General features: G+C 48.6%; 6 protein-coding genes across 6 annotated transcripts; 5 read left to right on the top strand and 1 right to left on the bottom strand.

The window, feature by feature from the left end:
* Window positions 1–23: 23 nt before the first annotated feature.
* Window positions 24–2,690, top strand: BT62DRAFT_429499 (carboxypeptidase S). Its single transcript, XM_043180865.1, has 10 exons — window positions 24–510; window positions 560–658; window positions 714–817; window positions 868–994; window positions 1,043–1,136; window positions 1,191–1,379; window positions 1,440–1,514; window positions 1,568–1,833; window positions 1,886–2,292; window positions 2,349–2,690. The coding sequence occupies exons 1-10, from the start codon at window positions 203–205 to the stop codon at window positions 2,429–2,431; spliced, it is 1,752 nt and encodes a 583-aa protein (XP_043045015.1). The 5' UTR covers window positions 24–202; the 3' UTR covers window positions 2,432–2,690.
* Window positions 2,691–2,780: 90 nt separating this feature from the next.
* On the top strand, window positions 2,781–4,909 carry BT62DRAFT_1000766 (acid protease; the record flags this gene model as incomplete). The annotated part of the gene is made up of 4 exons (XM_043176668.1): window positions 2,781–2,932; window positions 2,987–3,065; window positions 3,127–3,316; window positions 3,369–4,909. 4 exons carry the CDS (start codon window positions 2,781–2,783, stop codon window positions 4,907–4,909), a joined length of 1,962 nt encoding a protein of 653 aa, XP_043045016.1.
* A 966-nt stretch (window positions 4,910–5,875) lies between these two features.
* On the top strand, window positions 5,876–7,574 carry BT62DRAFT_984606 (TPR-like protein; the record flags this gene model as incomplete). The annotated part of the gene is made up of 6 exons (XM_043189872.1): window positions 5,876–6,055; window positions 6,107–6,231; window positions 6,288–6,389; window positions 6,440–6,644; window positions 6,740–7,271; window positions 7,320–7,574. Coding segments are annotated over exons 1-6 (1,317 nt in total), but the record flags the coding sequence as incomplete, so codon positions are not given.
* Window positions 7,575–8,197: 623 nt separating this feature from the next.
* BT62DRAFT_883706 (amidase signature enzyme) lies at window positions 8,198–10,288 on the top strand (the record flags this gene model as incomplete). The annotated part of the gene is made up of 9 exons (XM_043182767.1): window positions 8,198–8,350; window positions 8,402–8,563; window positions 8,624–8,651; window positions 8,702–9,064; window positions 9,122–9,486; window positions 9,543–9,679; window positions 9,732–9,895; window positions 9,946–9,972; window positions 10,023–10,288. 9 exons carry the CDS (start codon window positions 8,198–8,200, stop codon window positions 10,286–10,288), a joined length of 1,665 nt encoding a protein of 554 aa, XP_043045018.1.
* Window positions 10,289–11,137: 849 nt separating this feature from the next.
* On the top strand, window positions 11,138–13,007 carry BT62DRAFT_1000769 (uncharacterized protein; the record flags this gene model as incomplete). Its single annotated transcript, XM_043176669.1, has 2 exons — window positions 11,138–12,353; window positions 12,406–13,007. 2 exons carry the CDS (start codon window positions 11,138–11,140, stop codon window positions 13,005–13,007), a joined length of 1,818 nt encoding a protein of 605 aa, XP_043045019.1.
* BT62DRAFT_927232 (uncharacterized protein) lies at window positions 12,988–14,351 on the bottom strand. The gene is made up of 2 exons (XM_043185203.1): window positions 14,143–14,351; window positions 12,988–14,088 (listed from the first exon to the last, which is right to left on the bottom strand). The coding sequence occupies exons 1-2, from the start codon at window positions 14,206–14,208 to the stop codon at window positions 13,198–13,200; spliced, it is 957 nt and encodes a 318-aa protein (XP_043045020.1). The 5' UTR covers window positions 14,209–14,351; the 3' UTR covers window positions 12,988–13,197.
* Window positions 14,352–14,410: the final 59 nt, after the last annotated feature.

Raw genomic sequence — 14,410 nt, forward strand, 5'->3', positions numbered from 1 at the left:
CGAAGTACGCTATTACTATTAGTATTTAGGATCAGCGATGAGCACTTTCCGATTCTCGCTCTGTTGGAATTTCCTTTAATTCCGGGCCGCGAGCATTGGCGCAATATCAGTACAATATCACCCGCTCGTATTGCAATTACTTATCAAGGATCCCTTATCTTCGTTTGTTGAATCTCCCTCATTGAGATTCAACTGCACCATCATGCAGACGAAGCTGCCAGAGTATTCTCTGCCATCAGCCAACGGTCTGAGGCCCACTGGCAAGCGATCCCAGTTTATCAGACTTCTAGGGGTTGCGTTTCTGTTCATCACATGGGCCTCTCTCTCCCTCTTCCGACATTACAGTAGTCGGAGTGATGTCTCATTGCTGGCTTCACCTAGATGCTCACAAGTTGATGTCCTGGTCCCCGAGAAGAATGCAGATGTCTGGAAATCAGCGGGGAAGACCATTTCTACCGAGGAATTCAAGTTGAAGGCGGCATCGTTGCTTGGTGGTGCTATTCAGATTCCGTGAGTACATTGCTTTTATCCAACAACTTTGTTTTGATCCGTGTCCAAGTGGGGAGTCATACGACGACATGGGTCCTGTCGGCGAAGATTCCCGTTGGGAGGTACATGATAAATTCCACCGGTACCTTGCCGAGGCCTTCCCGCTAGTGTGAGTTCATATCAACGCCACTGCCTTTCTTGCACTCATATCAGTTATCACACAGACACGCGACGTTTGTCCTCGAGAAAGTCAATACGTATGGTTTGTTATACACTTGGAAAGGAAGCGAGGCATCATTGAAGCCTCTTCTTCTATTGGCCCATCAGGGTGCGCATGTTTATATACTACTTCATCATGTCTCCTCTGAAAGCACCCAGATGTCGTTCCTGTTGATCCCAACACCATTGATAAATGGGCACATCCACCCTTCTCTGGATACTTTGATGGTGATCGCATATGGGGACGCGGCTCTTCCGATGATAAAAGTGGTTTGATCGGCATCTTGTCTGCATATGTCGTTCTTTGATGACCACGCCTAACGTTTCACTTTAGATCGTCACTACAAGTACTGTTAGAAAATGACTTCAGGTCAACGAGAACCATAATTCTAGCTTTTGGTTTTGATGAGGAGATTGGCGGATTTCAGGTGACAAAGCACATTCCTAGCCTATGACGGTTTACTTATTTGTTGCATTCTTAGGGAGCAGGACACCTTGCGCCTAAGATTCTGGAGACTTATGGCGAAGATTCGGTAGCTTTGTTAGTCGACGAGGGTGGTGGGTTCGGCCAAGAGTATGGAACCGTCTTTGCCACTCCGGGAATCGCTGAGAAAGGTAGCATGAATGTCCGGCTCGACGTCGCCACACCTGGTGGACACAGCAGTGTTCCGGTGAGCTTCTCCTGTTCTGATGCATTCCTGGTATGTGTCGTGCTTATATGATGGTCGAAGCCTGACCACACGAGCATCGGTATCCTTTCAAGACTGCTTGTCGAATTTGAAGATAATCCTTACGAGATTCACCTTGTGCGTTCCTTAAACGTTCTTTTGTTGTCTTATAGTCAATGCTGCTTATATAGCGAAGAGGAACGCCAACGTATGAGCTTTTCCAATGCTTTGCGGAGTACAGCAAAAACATTCCCGATAAGCTACGGAACGAAATCAAGCGATCCGCCAAGTCTGACAAGGCCCTGCTCAACGTTGAAGATGTATTGTTCCAAGATCCTTTGTATAAGAGTCTCGTGGGAACTACCCAAGCAATTGACATTATTCACGGCGGAGTTAAGTCTAACGCGCTTCCTGAGCAGGCTTGGGCCATTATCAACCATCGTATATCCACTCAAAGGCGAGGTTCCTCTCTGTCCTTCCATTCATAAAGTATCTCATCTTCGGCTTAGCTCTACCTCTGAAACCGTTGAACACGATACCAATCTCTTGGTATCGCTGGCAGCAAGGTTCAACTTGACCTATACTGCTTTCGGGAAAGACATTAGCCCGAGTGGGGTACCGACTAAAGGGAGCTTGACCCTTAGCTCGCCCAACTACCTCGACATTGCTCCAGTAACCCCTACTACAGGAAACAAAGCTGCTCCATACAAACTCCTGTCTGGAACGATCAAGGCCACCTACAATGCATATCGGTCTTTGGAAGGCGACAACATTGTCGTCGGGCCTGGTATGCCAACGGGAAACACAGACACGAAGTATTATTGGGGTCTAACGCCGCACATCTTCCGGTACAAGCACCAGAATTCCGGCAATGGAACAAACACTCTAGGCAGTGGAGCCCATACAGTCAACGAATGTAGGCATCTTTTATGCGTGTTTAACAGATAGGTAACTGACGTATCTTTACTATAGCGATTAGCGCAGATAGCTTTGTGGAGATGATTCTTTTCTACGCAACCTTGATATTGAATGTGGATGAGAGTACGGACCTGTAGTGGGGTCTATTCCCCGGGCATCCGTTAGTGGAAGATGGTGACCTGCTGCCTACCTCCGTCACGGTCAACACGTGTTAACTGGTAACCATCTATGAGTTCAGAGGCCGTGTTTCCAAGGTCCATCGACTATTAATATTTGATCTCACGACTTCCAATATTGTTCTCTGTTGACCGTACGCTCTTCATATTCCTGAGCATAGTGGAGGATATTTATCCTGGTGGGATCACCATGGAAAGGGTTCAACGTTCAAGCAGCGCTGAACTTTGCAATTTTAAGCTATACGGGCATTCTGCCCCGCAGTGATATTTCTCAATTCAATTCGGCACCGAAAATAGTAAATAGTCGACAATGCCGTACGTTTCATGTCTTGCGGTGCCTAGTTCCTGCTTAATACTTCCTCACCAAATGCCACTATGGAAAGGAAAGCAGAGGCAAGAATCGCGCGATGATGAAGGCGCCCTCCTGCTTCTGAACTACGTCGGCTCCAGTGCCTTTGACGCGTCTGTTTTCTGTCTGTCACCGCATGTTTTTGACTCAAAACATATTCTGTACAGGTCTTATACATTGCCCCTCCTAGTAGGATCATCGAAACAGAACCTGAGTGTGCAAGTAGACACAGGCTCAGCCGATCTGGTACATCCGTTGATTTTATCCAAAATCTATCATTTAAGCTCATCGCTTTGGTTTCACACAGTGGTTAGCATCGACCGATTGCGCCTCATGCTCAAATTCATGTCCTCTCTACGACACAAGCCAAAGTAGTTCCGTCATCAAGACCGGTGCACTGTTTGATATCGATTATCTGGTCGGAAACGTTACCGGTACTGTTGTATGGGATGAGATTGATATCAACGACCAGTTAACTATAGACTCGCAGGCTTTAGGTGAGTTGTTGTCGTCGACGGTCCTCGGATTTCTCAACCAGATTCCACATAGCCGCTGCCACCGACGTGGTCGATGAACCTCTTGGATCTCGTTTTTCAGGAGTGCTTGGTCTCTCCCCGCCCTCCAACTCGCGTATCACAAGCCTCATACCAGCTACGGATTCCAACGCGCCGGATGGAGCTACATTTTCTTCCAACATCTTTTCGTCATCATCTATCTCCACTGTAAATCAATTCATAGGTCTCCTTATGACTCGTCCGGATGGTGGCGTGCTCGGAGGACGGCGTCCGCTTCTAGGTATCGCGAAACACCCTGAAGAGAGCGATTTGCCGGAGTGGTTGGGAGGGAGCATTGACAGCATCCAATACACTCGACCGGTGACAAGTACGAATGACTTGGGTGTCAATATCGGCACCATATTGTGGAAGGTGACGGTGCAGGGCGTGAGTGTGTGGGTAGATGGCCAGGAGCGGGTGGTAACACTACCATCGACGACTCGCGGTACGACAGCAGTGTTAGATTCAGGCGTACCGATAATCCTGACGACCAAGGCGATTGCGGATGGAATATATGGTGCAGTCGGTATAGGGCCCGGGTCTGATGGGCAGTATTACATTCCATGCAAGACGCCTCTAAATATGACGCTAACGCTGAAGATGAGCTCAAAATCAGTTGTGTATTCGGTGCATCCCCTCGATCTGACGACGCTACAATCAAAGAATGCCGGCGACAGCACCACATGTGTGGGCCTGATTCAGGCCAGTGACTCGTCCATTAACACCGCAAACGCGGGCGACATGATTTTGGGTGTGGCTTTTCTGCGGAATGTATACATGGTGCTTGGGTTTGACGGAGCAGTGGGAACGAATGGCGAGGGGGATAATAGTGGATACCATCTCGGTCTAATGGGTTTGACAGAGCCAGGAGTTGCGATGTCTGAGTTCCATACGGTGAGAGTTGATGGAATGGCACTAGATGGGGCCAGTGGTTCGAGCGGGACATCAAGCAGCAGCGACGGAGGAGGTCTAAAGATTGGATATGCAGCACTGATCGGAGTGGGCGGCTTCTTCGGCTTGGCCTTTTTGATGTTTGGTCTATGGAGGTGGACGACATGGAGGCGAGAGAAAAACGAGATAAATGAGGGAACAGGTACCAATTCTGCTATTGAAATGGCAATGGCCATGACCCTGGGGAGAGGGGAGGACAAACCCAAGAAACAATCATGGTGGGCTAGCCTGCGGAACGGTAAGCATAGTCCCGGTGCCTACCAGCTGGCAGACCTGGAGATCAGCGAGGACGAGAAGAGGAGAAGGAAATTTGAGGCATATATGAGAAGGACAGAGCGTGAAAGGATACTGTCCGAATATACTGTCAACAGCGAAACCACGAAGGTGGGAGACTATGATGGTTGGAAGGGAGAATTTGGAGAGTCGAGTGATCCTTGGGATCCTGCGACACAGCTTAACTGGGGACAAGGTCGAAGAGGAAGCCACGGGAAAGGCAAGGAGCCAGAGATAGACTCAGATCCAGAGAAGGAACAGCTTTTATCATCGGAGGGTGGGCGGGTCCATGCCACAACGGGAGCACCTTGACGATTTAAGTCAGCTTGATATTTATCGATTTATATCGCATTTACATACCTGTATCATACTGCATCCATCTGTTATTTCTGCGTAATTTGGACTTGAATATTAGCGAGAGTGTTGCCACGGTGCTGGGTCAAGAAAGAGAGGGAAACGTGTGCAAAGGCTCACTATGTCGACATTCGGGTTATACTGGTCCTACGGACAAAATGCGGTATTAGTTTACGTTGTCGCTGTCAGAACAAACATAATATGGACCACCTAGGCCGCTTTATCAGACAGAGTTTTCTGGCTCACAAAGTGCTGCGAATAGCGTTAGTGTCTTCATAGACAGAGAGCAAAGATGGTGTCATCCCAGAAATACTGAGAGTCAGACCAAACAGCTTGAGGGTAAAAACTTGAAGGGATCCGGAATGACTGCGCTTGACGGCGTACGTACTGCGGAGGGGCAAGTCCGACTGCTCCCTAAGTGGGTAGTCCAAAATGGTATACAGCAGTCGGGAAAACGGTGGCCGAGATTTTGGAAAAGGGCTCAGAATAAGGGCGTTGGCCTAAGAGAGAACGACAGGGACGTTCACGAAGCAATAATCAGAAGAGAAGAGGATGTAATGCAGTCGAACGAAGTAACAGGCGTTGCTATGCTCTTAGGAAGATGAGAGATGCTCGGTACGCCAAGTTGAAGTTGATCTTGCCAAAGGTTTGCTACTGACACTGCCAGCAAAGCTGAGTCCCTGAGCGGGAACGTACGACAAGGGAAAGGCAGGGAATTCCAAAGAGATCGTGATGTACCAGCGGTGTTATAAGAGACTGCTTATCTGTGCCGTACATCGCGTTGCGAGTGCGGCTGGCCCAACTTGGAATTCAAGAACGAGGGGCAAAAAGTAAGAAAATCTGGTGACATATGTATCTCTGCAAACCAGATTGAAGATGAAGCGTGCATCAAGGGGCAACGCTAAGAGTGAACGCAAGAAGAAGCCGGTATTAGGAGGTTGCACCCCCGGTCCGATAGTTCCTTCTCATCCTTTCCCAGTATCACAATTCAGGACGGGCTCCATAATGGCCCTGGCTGCTTTGAAGACGGAGCTCAAGACATGGAATGCAGCACTGGAGGCAAATGATGCCGGAAACTTCACCGAGGCTCTGGTGCTGTTCCAAGTCAGTAGAGACGACCTTTTTGAGCATTTCTGGGACTTACATCGGTGGTAGGAGATTGCTGATACGTCGAAGATTTGGGTAAACATGGGTCTAATACAGAGAAGAATCGAGCGGTACAATGAAGCGGTCAGGTCCTTGACTAGCGCAATTGCGTTAGATCCGTCCTTGGTGCTTGCGTGCGTTCTGTCACCTGTATCATTGCCAGTAGCTAACTGGTATCTCTACGAGTCAGGTACTATGAACGTGGCGTATGCTATCATGCGCTGAACAAGTGCTCTCAGGCGCTGGATGACTTTATCAAAGCAGAATCACGAATGAAGGGAAGCAGCGCGGTGTTCGTCTGTCATCTGCTCTGCTAGCATCCGTCTTATTAGTTAATTGCAGACACTACGATGAAACCGGCCTTGCTTTCACTCTCCATCTTGCAGAAGTCCAATTCAATAAGGGCTGTGTGCTGATACAATTAGGGCGTCAACCAGAGGGTATTGCTACTCTGCGCAAGACCATATTTCTCAAAGCCTTGCATGCTGATCGCGTCATACAAGGGGTACACGTCGACCCCAGTAGACTTCTTAGGCTGCTGAGAGTCGTGAGTCTTCTATATCGTGTTGCCCTGGCCACTTGGCCGCCTTACTCCCATATCGTTATTTAATACCCTCTTTCTTTTCTGACCCTCATCTACAGCCCCCTGGGAGACTCTATCGACCCACCGACAGCAAAATCAAGTTCCTGGAACAATACGACATGGATATTTACACCTATGCCGACGACAAATTTGCCACATCGTCTCGCAAAGCCTCCGGCTCGTTCTATAGCCACAGATCCGACGCCTCGAGCACCTGCGCCCCGAGCTTTGATAGTTTTCCCTCCTCTCCTAAGAAGTGGGGTTATCATCGTCGACACACATCGGAATCGTTGCCGCCCACGCCACAGATCAGTCGAACGGAACTCAACAAAGCGATGGGGCCCGACATGACGACGCCAACAACAGATATCACTACGATACCATGTGCAGGTTTACGGATCTCACACGGTAAACTAGCAGGTCTCATGGGCTGGCGCTTCGCCGTAGAGCTTGACACCTCACCGAGCTCAAAATACAGCGGCACCCCGCGGAAGTCTGTCGTTACCAACTTCATTCTCGATACGGGTATCGGAAAGTCGCATGTCCCTGCCGAAACCCTTATGGTGCTGGGATATTCTGGGAGTTTGAAACGTGAGTGGTTCAATCACCTTTGTAGCGTCTCTCATGATCATGATACAGCCGGAGCCGAAGTGGCATTGAGAATACAGGGAATCCGCACAAAGTGTCTGATTGCACATGAGGGAGAAGCTGGGAGGTTGTGCGGCCAGTTTTTGACCTCGGGATCTCTCACCTTGTACTTCGACACCAAGCTGGATGCCCCCGTGCTTTACGGTAAGCAGCTCCAATTGGGTAAATGTATTCGACACTCATCTCTTCAAGTCGCCGATGACAATCCAGATGCTGCCAGCATTCCTCGGACAATACAGCCTCTCTCATCACCAAGATTATCATTGAAAGCTGCTGTAGCCGCTCTGCTTGCATTCCGTGGCCCGCGGTCAGCGATATGAACGCCATCTTCTCTGGGAATCCCGGATATATAATAATACCCAATGGATGGACGTCTTAACTATTTATTTTACAACAATCCCATACGGATAAAATTGTAGACGGTGGCAGTTGTGCTTGTGTAACGGATAAAATTAATGTATGTGAATGAACGATCATGACCTCACCAATTTGTACCTTTACCAATCCATCATGCGCTGGATCCCACACCCACCTCAAAAGCAGCGTTTTTTTCTCATGGCTTCCCTTTCTGCGTCTTCAGTATTCACTTGTCTGCCATTTAATAGAGGCCCCGTGCTGTACATGTTTGCCTTTCTGCACCCGTGGCCTTCTTTTCGATTCACTTAACGAGCGGGACAGTCTGTAGACGGTTCTCTGTTACCGTTTCTGTTCAGGAGCACCGACGAATAATAAAATCATCTTCCGACCGACCGACTCTGGACGGCACTCTTATCATTCCACATGGTGCTGGGAAGGGATATTGCGATAAAAGTCTCAAAACCCATGAACAAATGAAATTCCGGCTCTCAACTGTCCCTCGCAAGCACAAGATGAAGGTCGCTTTCGCATCGCTACTCTCATTCTCGTTCCTGATAACGCGGAGCTTGGGTAGAGATGTTTTCCCAGATCTCTACGAGGCATCTGTGTCGGAGCTGCAGGAGGGTTTGGATGAAGGACTTTTCACTAGCGTTGATCTTATCAAGGTGTGATTACAGTTTCTTTCTTTCTTCACAAGAAATTGCAACGGATTATAGGCATATTTTGCGCGAATCGATGAAGTCAACCTCCAAGGGCCTGAGCTTCGTGCTGTGATTGAAACGAACCCGTCGGCATTGGTGCAGGCAGCGGAAATGGACGCTGAAAGAGAACTATACGGGAAAAGAGGCGTATTACATGGCATTCCTATTCTACTGAAGGTGCGTTGTTGTTCGTGTGTGGTTAAATGCTTCATGACTGCCATTAATTGTGTCCCGTAGGACAATATTGCCACCGTTGCTTCCGAAGGTAGCTCTATTGTTTCTCCACAAGTGATCAGACTCATGTTTGTCACGTAGGAATGAATACTACAGCGGGTTCGTTCAGTCTTCTGGATTCCATCGTCCCCGACGATGCTGGCATAGTCAAAAGACTTCGCAAAGCAGGTGCCATAATCCTTGGCAAAGCCAACCTCTCTGAGTTTGCCCATTTCCGCGGAAATCTCGCGTCAGGCTGGTCCGGTCGCGGCGGACAAGCCAAGGGTGCATACTTTCCTGGTGCAGATCCGTGTGGATCGTCGTCAGGATCCGGAATAGCAGCGTCGATTGGCCTGGCGGCAGTGACGCTTGGCACCGAGACGGACGGGAGCATTACCTGCCCATCGAGCCAGAACAACGTTGTGGGCATTAAGCCGACAGTGGGCTTGACATCGAGGGCTGAAGGTAGGTAGATGAACCTGCGGTTTTGCGAGCAATCATGCTAAACCTGTGATTTCATAGTAATACCTATTTCATCCCACCAGGACACCGTTGGACCCATAACGCGTTCAGTAGCAGACGCAGCCGTCGTGCTATCTATCATTGCAGGCAAGGATCCTAACGATAATTTTACCTTGGCGCAGCCATCTGTCGTCCCAGACTATACCCAAGCACTAAGAAAAGACGCCCTCGTTGGCAAGCGGATTGGTATTCCCAGAAAGGTCTTCCTCGACGGACTGGATCAACCGGTCTTGGACACATTTGAAGCTGCTCTCGAAACAATCAAGCTGCTGGGGGCAACTGTGGTGGATCCTGCTGATATTCCTTCAGCAGAGGAGATTGTGACATCTAACAATGAGACCATTGTATTAGACGTAGATTTCAAGGTACGTTGCTTCATTGCGACTAAACGAACTTCATTCGATTGACTTATTGAGCAAAGATCGAGCTGAATAGGTATTTTTCCGGCCTTATCAAGAATCCTTCTGGAGTGCGCAGTCTTGCGGACCTGATCAAATTCAACAATGATCATCCTGACCTAGAGGAACCAGTGAATTATACCGATCAGTCTACGCAAGTGTCCAATTGTTTTACATATAGCAAAGCCCGCTTCTGATGAGGGATTTATTAGTTTGATTGAATCCGAGGCCACTACCGGGTTTGACAACGCATATTTCGACGCTCTATCTATCGACCGAGAGCTTGGCGGAAGTATGGGCATTGATGCTGCGGTGAAAGCATTTGACCTGGACGCGCTGGCTCTTCCCTCTCAAGGATTCACGTCGAGCATTGCAGGTGGGTCAGTAATTGTCTCAGCACTCCTGGAGACCGATGACCTATCATAGCTATCGTTGGATACCCGATTGTGACTGGTAAGGCGGCTGAAACCTCTCGTAAAAATTCGTACCTGACTTTCTTCTAGTCCCCTTGGGGTTTTATCCTGACAACTTCGCCATCGGAATTGCTGGTCCTGAGACCGTGTATCCGGCACCTGGAGTCCCATTTGGATTGTCTTTCTTTGCTTCAGCATTTTCCGAGTTCGATCTCATTGGTTACGCTTTTGCGTACGAGCAGCAGAGTCAAACGAGGCTTATGAGAAAAGCATTCCCGGAAGCGATTCCGTCTACACAGCTCCAGGACATTGTAGAGAACCGTGTTCCGACCCATGTCTTCAAGGGTCTAGCCTAAGTTGTGTAGACGGCAGTTTTGCTCCAACGAGACGGTTTCCAAACATTCAGGTTTTGACAATGTCACTTCTCCAGAATATTTGTCTATAACATGTGGACAGACCGCACTTTGAAACGGAGATATATATGGCTTGACTATCGCGCGCCTACCTAACGGTGTCTGTAAATTGCGTTCTATGCTCTTGATTACATGCCGAAGCTCCAAGGACGTCGTATCTGTTCAATTGAACACATGCTCGTTTTGACATTATTATCCTTTGGCTTCCCATTTCTTTCATCATGAAGCCGCCTTTTCTGGCTAATGAGCTAAATCTCTGACCCAGCATTACTGTCATCAATGTACCGAATGTTGCCTATTCCTACAGCGCCTTTACTATGTGGTGCGTCCAAACAAGCAGCTGTCGCATGAATGCATGCATCATCTACATACTTGGTTTATATTATCCTGAAATAAGGACGCAGCCCTCTCTTGACGTTCAAAGTTTGAACGCCACTTTGTATCGCCTCGCCTGCGCTCCTTGATTGACGTACTCCGTGAAAGGATGCTGCGTCGATACCATCTGTTGTGAGCCAATTTAACTTGCTTATCTTTGGCTCAATACATTCTGCGAGCTGTTGATGTAGATGTAGATGTCGACCCTGACCCCTCATCAACACGCTTATAAGACAGGCTGAACAAAGGTCTTCGGAGAACAAGGTCCCCTTTCGTCACCTTTATCTCTGCGTTTTTCTGCACACCCCAACAAAGCTTTCTTGTATGTTTTCTATACAGCGTTGTGAGTAACTATCTCTTCGTGGCCATGCATACACTGTTGATTGACATGGCATATCCATAGATCTTGGTGTCTGGATGCTACTGCTCGTATCCTCAGCACTCAGCGTCAATTTCAGTCAATGTCTAGTTGATATTCAGTCGGGGAAGTATGGAATAAATGGTTTGCTGGATAACCAAGGAAACCCTGTTTCGACCTACGGTAACGCGACTGCTGCAACGCTTAAGTTGTGCTATCATGCATGTGGTCGAGGGTCGGAGCCCTTCTCATTTCCAGCTTTCGCTCAGGAATCAAGTGCCTGGTTTGTTCCATGGCTAGCCTTACTCTCCCAGCTTCCTTTTGGAGCAAACGACCTATTCGAAAACGCCAGTTACATCATTCTGGCCGTCGGTTCTCCCACTCTTATCATTTATTCCCTTTCTCTTTCCGCCATCAATACTCGTTGGATCGGCCGCCTCTTTGATAACGCAAAACGGTATCCCAATCGCAATTACACTGCCAGAGCTTTCAATGCTCTTCAACATTGCTGCTTCTATCTGGAACCGTCTGACGACGTCCTAGCATCTGTCATTGTCCTCCCACAAAATGATGCGTGGTGGGAAGGACTTGTTCAGGAATTGGAGTCACGAAGACTCGGGTGGACCATTTCCGCCTTCTTCAATCTCATCTGGGTTTTGATCTCTTTCATTCTCACCATCATCGACGCACTCAATACTCCGAATCAGGACACCAATGCCAGCGGGCAGAGCATTGGTCTTCTCTGGCTCTGGTTATATCCGGTCGTTGTAGGGTGGATAGTTTTGTCTCCCGAGTGCGACAGGCGGTGGCTCGAAAGTCAGCTACTACATGCAGGCAGTAAGGCAGTTATTGCCTCAGAGACGCCCGGACAATTCTACAAGTGTCCTCCGAATAAGCATCCTATAACCCTGTGCAGGCCTGGCACGTCTCGATGGAAATTCCCCAATGATGACATTTACCGTACATTGCCGATATTTGACTATGCGCGAGCGTATTGGCTGAATCAGGTGGTACTAGACTACTTCCAGTCGTATCATTCCATTGCCGAGAAGGCGCATGCTCGTGGACTCGTCCAAGTTAACGGTACCATCGAAGATAAGCACAGAACTGGGAGCAAGGACGTTATCGTTTCGCGTTGCTATCACGAAACCCCTCTGGAATATCAAGGAGATAGCGTGTGTTTCCGGGTGTTAAAAGCATCAATCGCAGCTTTGGTGGTTCAATGGGGTACTACAGCGTCAGGCATAGTTGTCATCTATTTTACGCCCACGAAAGGTACAGGCACATCATCTTTAGTCCCGAAATTTATGTCTGAAATCTCCTGTAGGTCTGGGATGCCGGTCTTTATCTTTCCTCCTGTATGGGCTGGTTTCGACGGTCGCGTGGTGGTGCATGATTGTATCAGCGTGGCTAGCTCACCGCTCTTCTACATGGCCGGGACCTCGTCCTGCTATGGAAATCACAACGGACGAATCATCACATCTCCCGTTAACCGCGATCTCGATGCCAATGCTAGCACCGTCGGGCGAGCCTCCGTCGACTGACCGGTCGTCACGGACTACGCTTTCATCAGAATCCTGCAGGTCGACGAAAAACACTAGAGCTAGCGTTGACACCGCACCGCCAGACGACGGCTTGGCTGTATTTTCCAGATTTTTTTCGTATGCAGGAAAGACCTTGGCGTTCCTCAACGCGCTGCTCCTATTTGGATTATGCCTAGCGCAGTTGGGCAATGGGTTTTCAAACTGCTGGTGCAATAGCAGCTATATTGGATTGCGGAGCAAAGCATACACGGCTTTTTTAATTCCCAGCAGTGACTTTGCTTCACTTAGGGCGGCATGGGGTGGCGCAATTTTCTTAGGTACTGTAATCTCGTCACTGTTTGCAGTTCTTATTATTTTTGCAAAGAAAACGTGCTACCCCGACTGAGTTACGATACAATTTCTTTATCCTTGTACACATATCCGATTCTATAATTTACTATTCTTTATCGAGGAATACGCGTAGTTACCGTCAGGCGCCTCAAAATGATGTGCATGTACTGGATGAATAGCTGGGTACCTTGGTCCGGGTCCTAATTTTTTGAACAGAAACAAAGAATATCCTTTGATATAATGAGCTACGAGAAAGCCGGGACGCCTGTACTTTCCTCCCAAAGATTCTTCAAAACCATGAAACCCACACCAAACAGAGCTCCCTTGGTCACTGTCTGAGACCAAGACTCTTGAGCCTCTGAAAGGGTATCATCAGCAATATGAGCAGATATAGAAGCTATATCCGCGACACCGTCGTCCATTATCAAATAATGTGAAGTGAACGTCCATCGAAGGCGATGGCCTGCAGCCTCCACCTGCTCTTGCAATTCCGGCGACAGCGTATTTGCGTCATACTGTACATGCAATATCCTCCGTCGAACATTGAGAATGAACGATTCGATCTCGCCTACGATCTCCAGCACATCATATATCGCCCCGCATATGTCCTCCACTTTCTCGGCAACAAGTCCCCAAGCTTGGAGGGGGGGGAAGATGATGTCTGATTTGAGACGTGCAGTCCAGGAAAATAGCCGGGGGAGGGGGTTATAGGGTGAGAATAGACGATCCCGGAGGGAAGCAGTGAACTCGTCGACGAGGTAAGCACGGGTCTGGTGCCATTGTTCTTCGGCTGCACGAGCGGATCGGCGGAACTCCGCAATATAGCGCCAAGTTTCCTCCCAGGTATGGCTGGGGTCACTGAGAGCTCTGTCAAGAGCACGCAGGGCACCGTCTACGGCACTCATGGAATTCAGTATACAACGCATGGTGTTCGCGATATCATCCCGTCCTTGATAGAAGATGTCACAGAGTTCTTTGGAAAGTGAGGAGGTACAGTTGTGTGAAGCATCGTAGAGGGTGAATAGCAGCTCTTGTAATGTGTCGTTTATACAATATATCTTTTTTACAATTGTTGTAGCCTTCTCAAAGAAAGCGCGCTGTTGACTAAAGGTGGCATCGTAGGTATCATCGCTTGGCTGTGAATTTAAATTGAATTAAAAATCCCGAAACAGTTGAATGGAGAGACGTGCCTTCAATACAGAGAGCAGCGAGAGCAAATCATCGCTCCTGCCTCCCTCTAGATCTATCTCAGCCATGGGATTCCGGCGAGGAATATTCAAGGATTGCCTAAGTAGAAGGCGCTACGTATCGTCAAGTCTTGCCAGGGAAGCAGGTAAGAGAGCAGACATGAACAGTGGCAGTTGCACTTGGCACATCAAAGCCGCTGCAAGCATGTGAATGCTACGGGGCGGACTGGGGTAAGAACTACGTACGTAGCCTGTAGGTCCATGTAGATCC

The sequence above is a fragment of the Guyanagaster necrorhizus genome, assembly GCF_019112545.1.
Source record: "Guyanagaster necrorhizus MCA 3950 unplaced genomic scaffold BT62scaffold_3, whole genome shotgun sequence".
Lineage (NCBI taxonomy): Eukaryota > Fungi > Basidiomycota > Agaricomycetes > Agaricales > Physalacriaceae > Guyanagaster > Guyanagaster necrorhizus.

Coding starts and splice junctions, on each gene's coding strand:
- BT62DRAFT_429499 (XM_043180865.1), top strand. CDS start 203: ATGCAGACGAAGCTGCCAGAGTATTCTCTGCCATCAGCCAACGGTCTG. Junction 995..1,042: donor AGTGGTTTGATCGGCATCTT/GTCTGCATATGT, acceptor GTTTCACTTTAG/ATCGTCACTACAAGTACTGT. Junction 1,515..1,567: donor ATCCTTACGAGATTCACCTT/GTGCGTTCCTTA, acceptor CTGCTTATATAG/CGAAGAGGAACGCCAACGTA.
- BT62DRAFT_927232 (XM_043185203.1), bottom strand. CDS start 14,208: ATGGCTGAGATAGATCTAGAGGGAGGCAGGAGCGATGATTTGCTCTCG. Junction 14,089..14,142: donor CGCTGCTCTCTGTATTGAAG/GCACGTCTCTCC, acceptor TTAAATTCACAG/CCAAGCGATGATACCTACGA.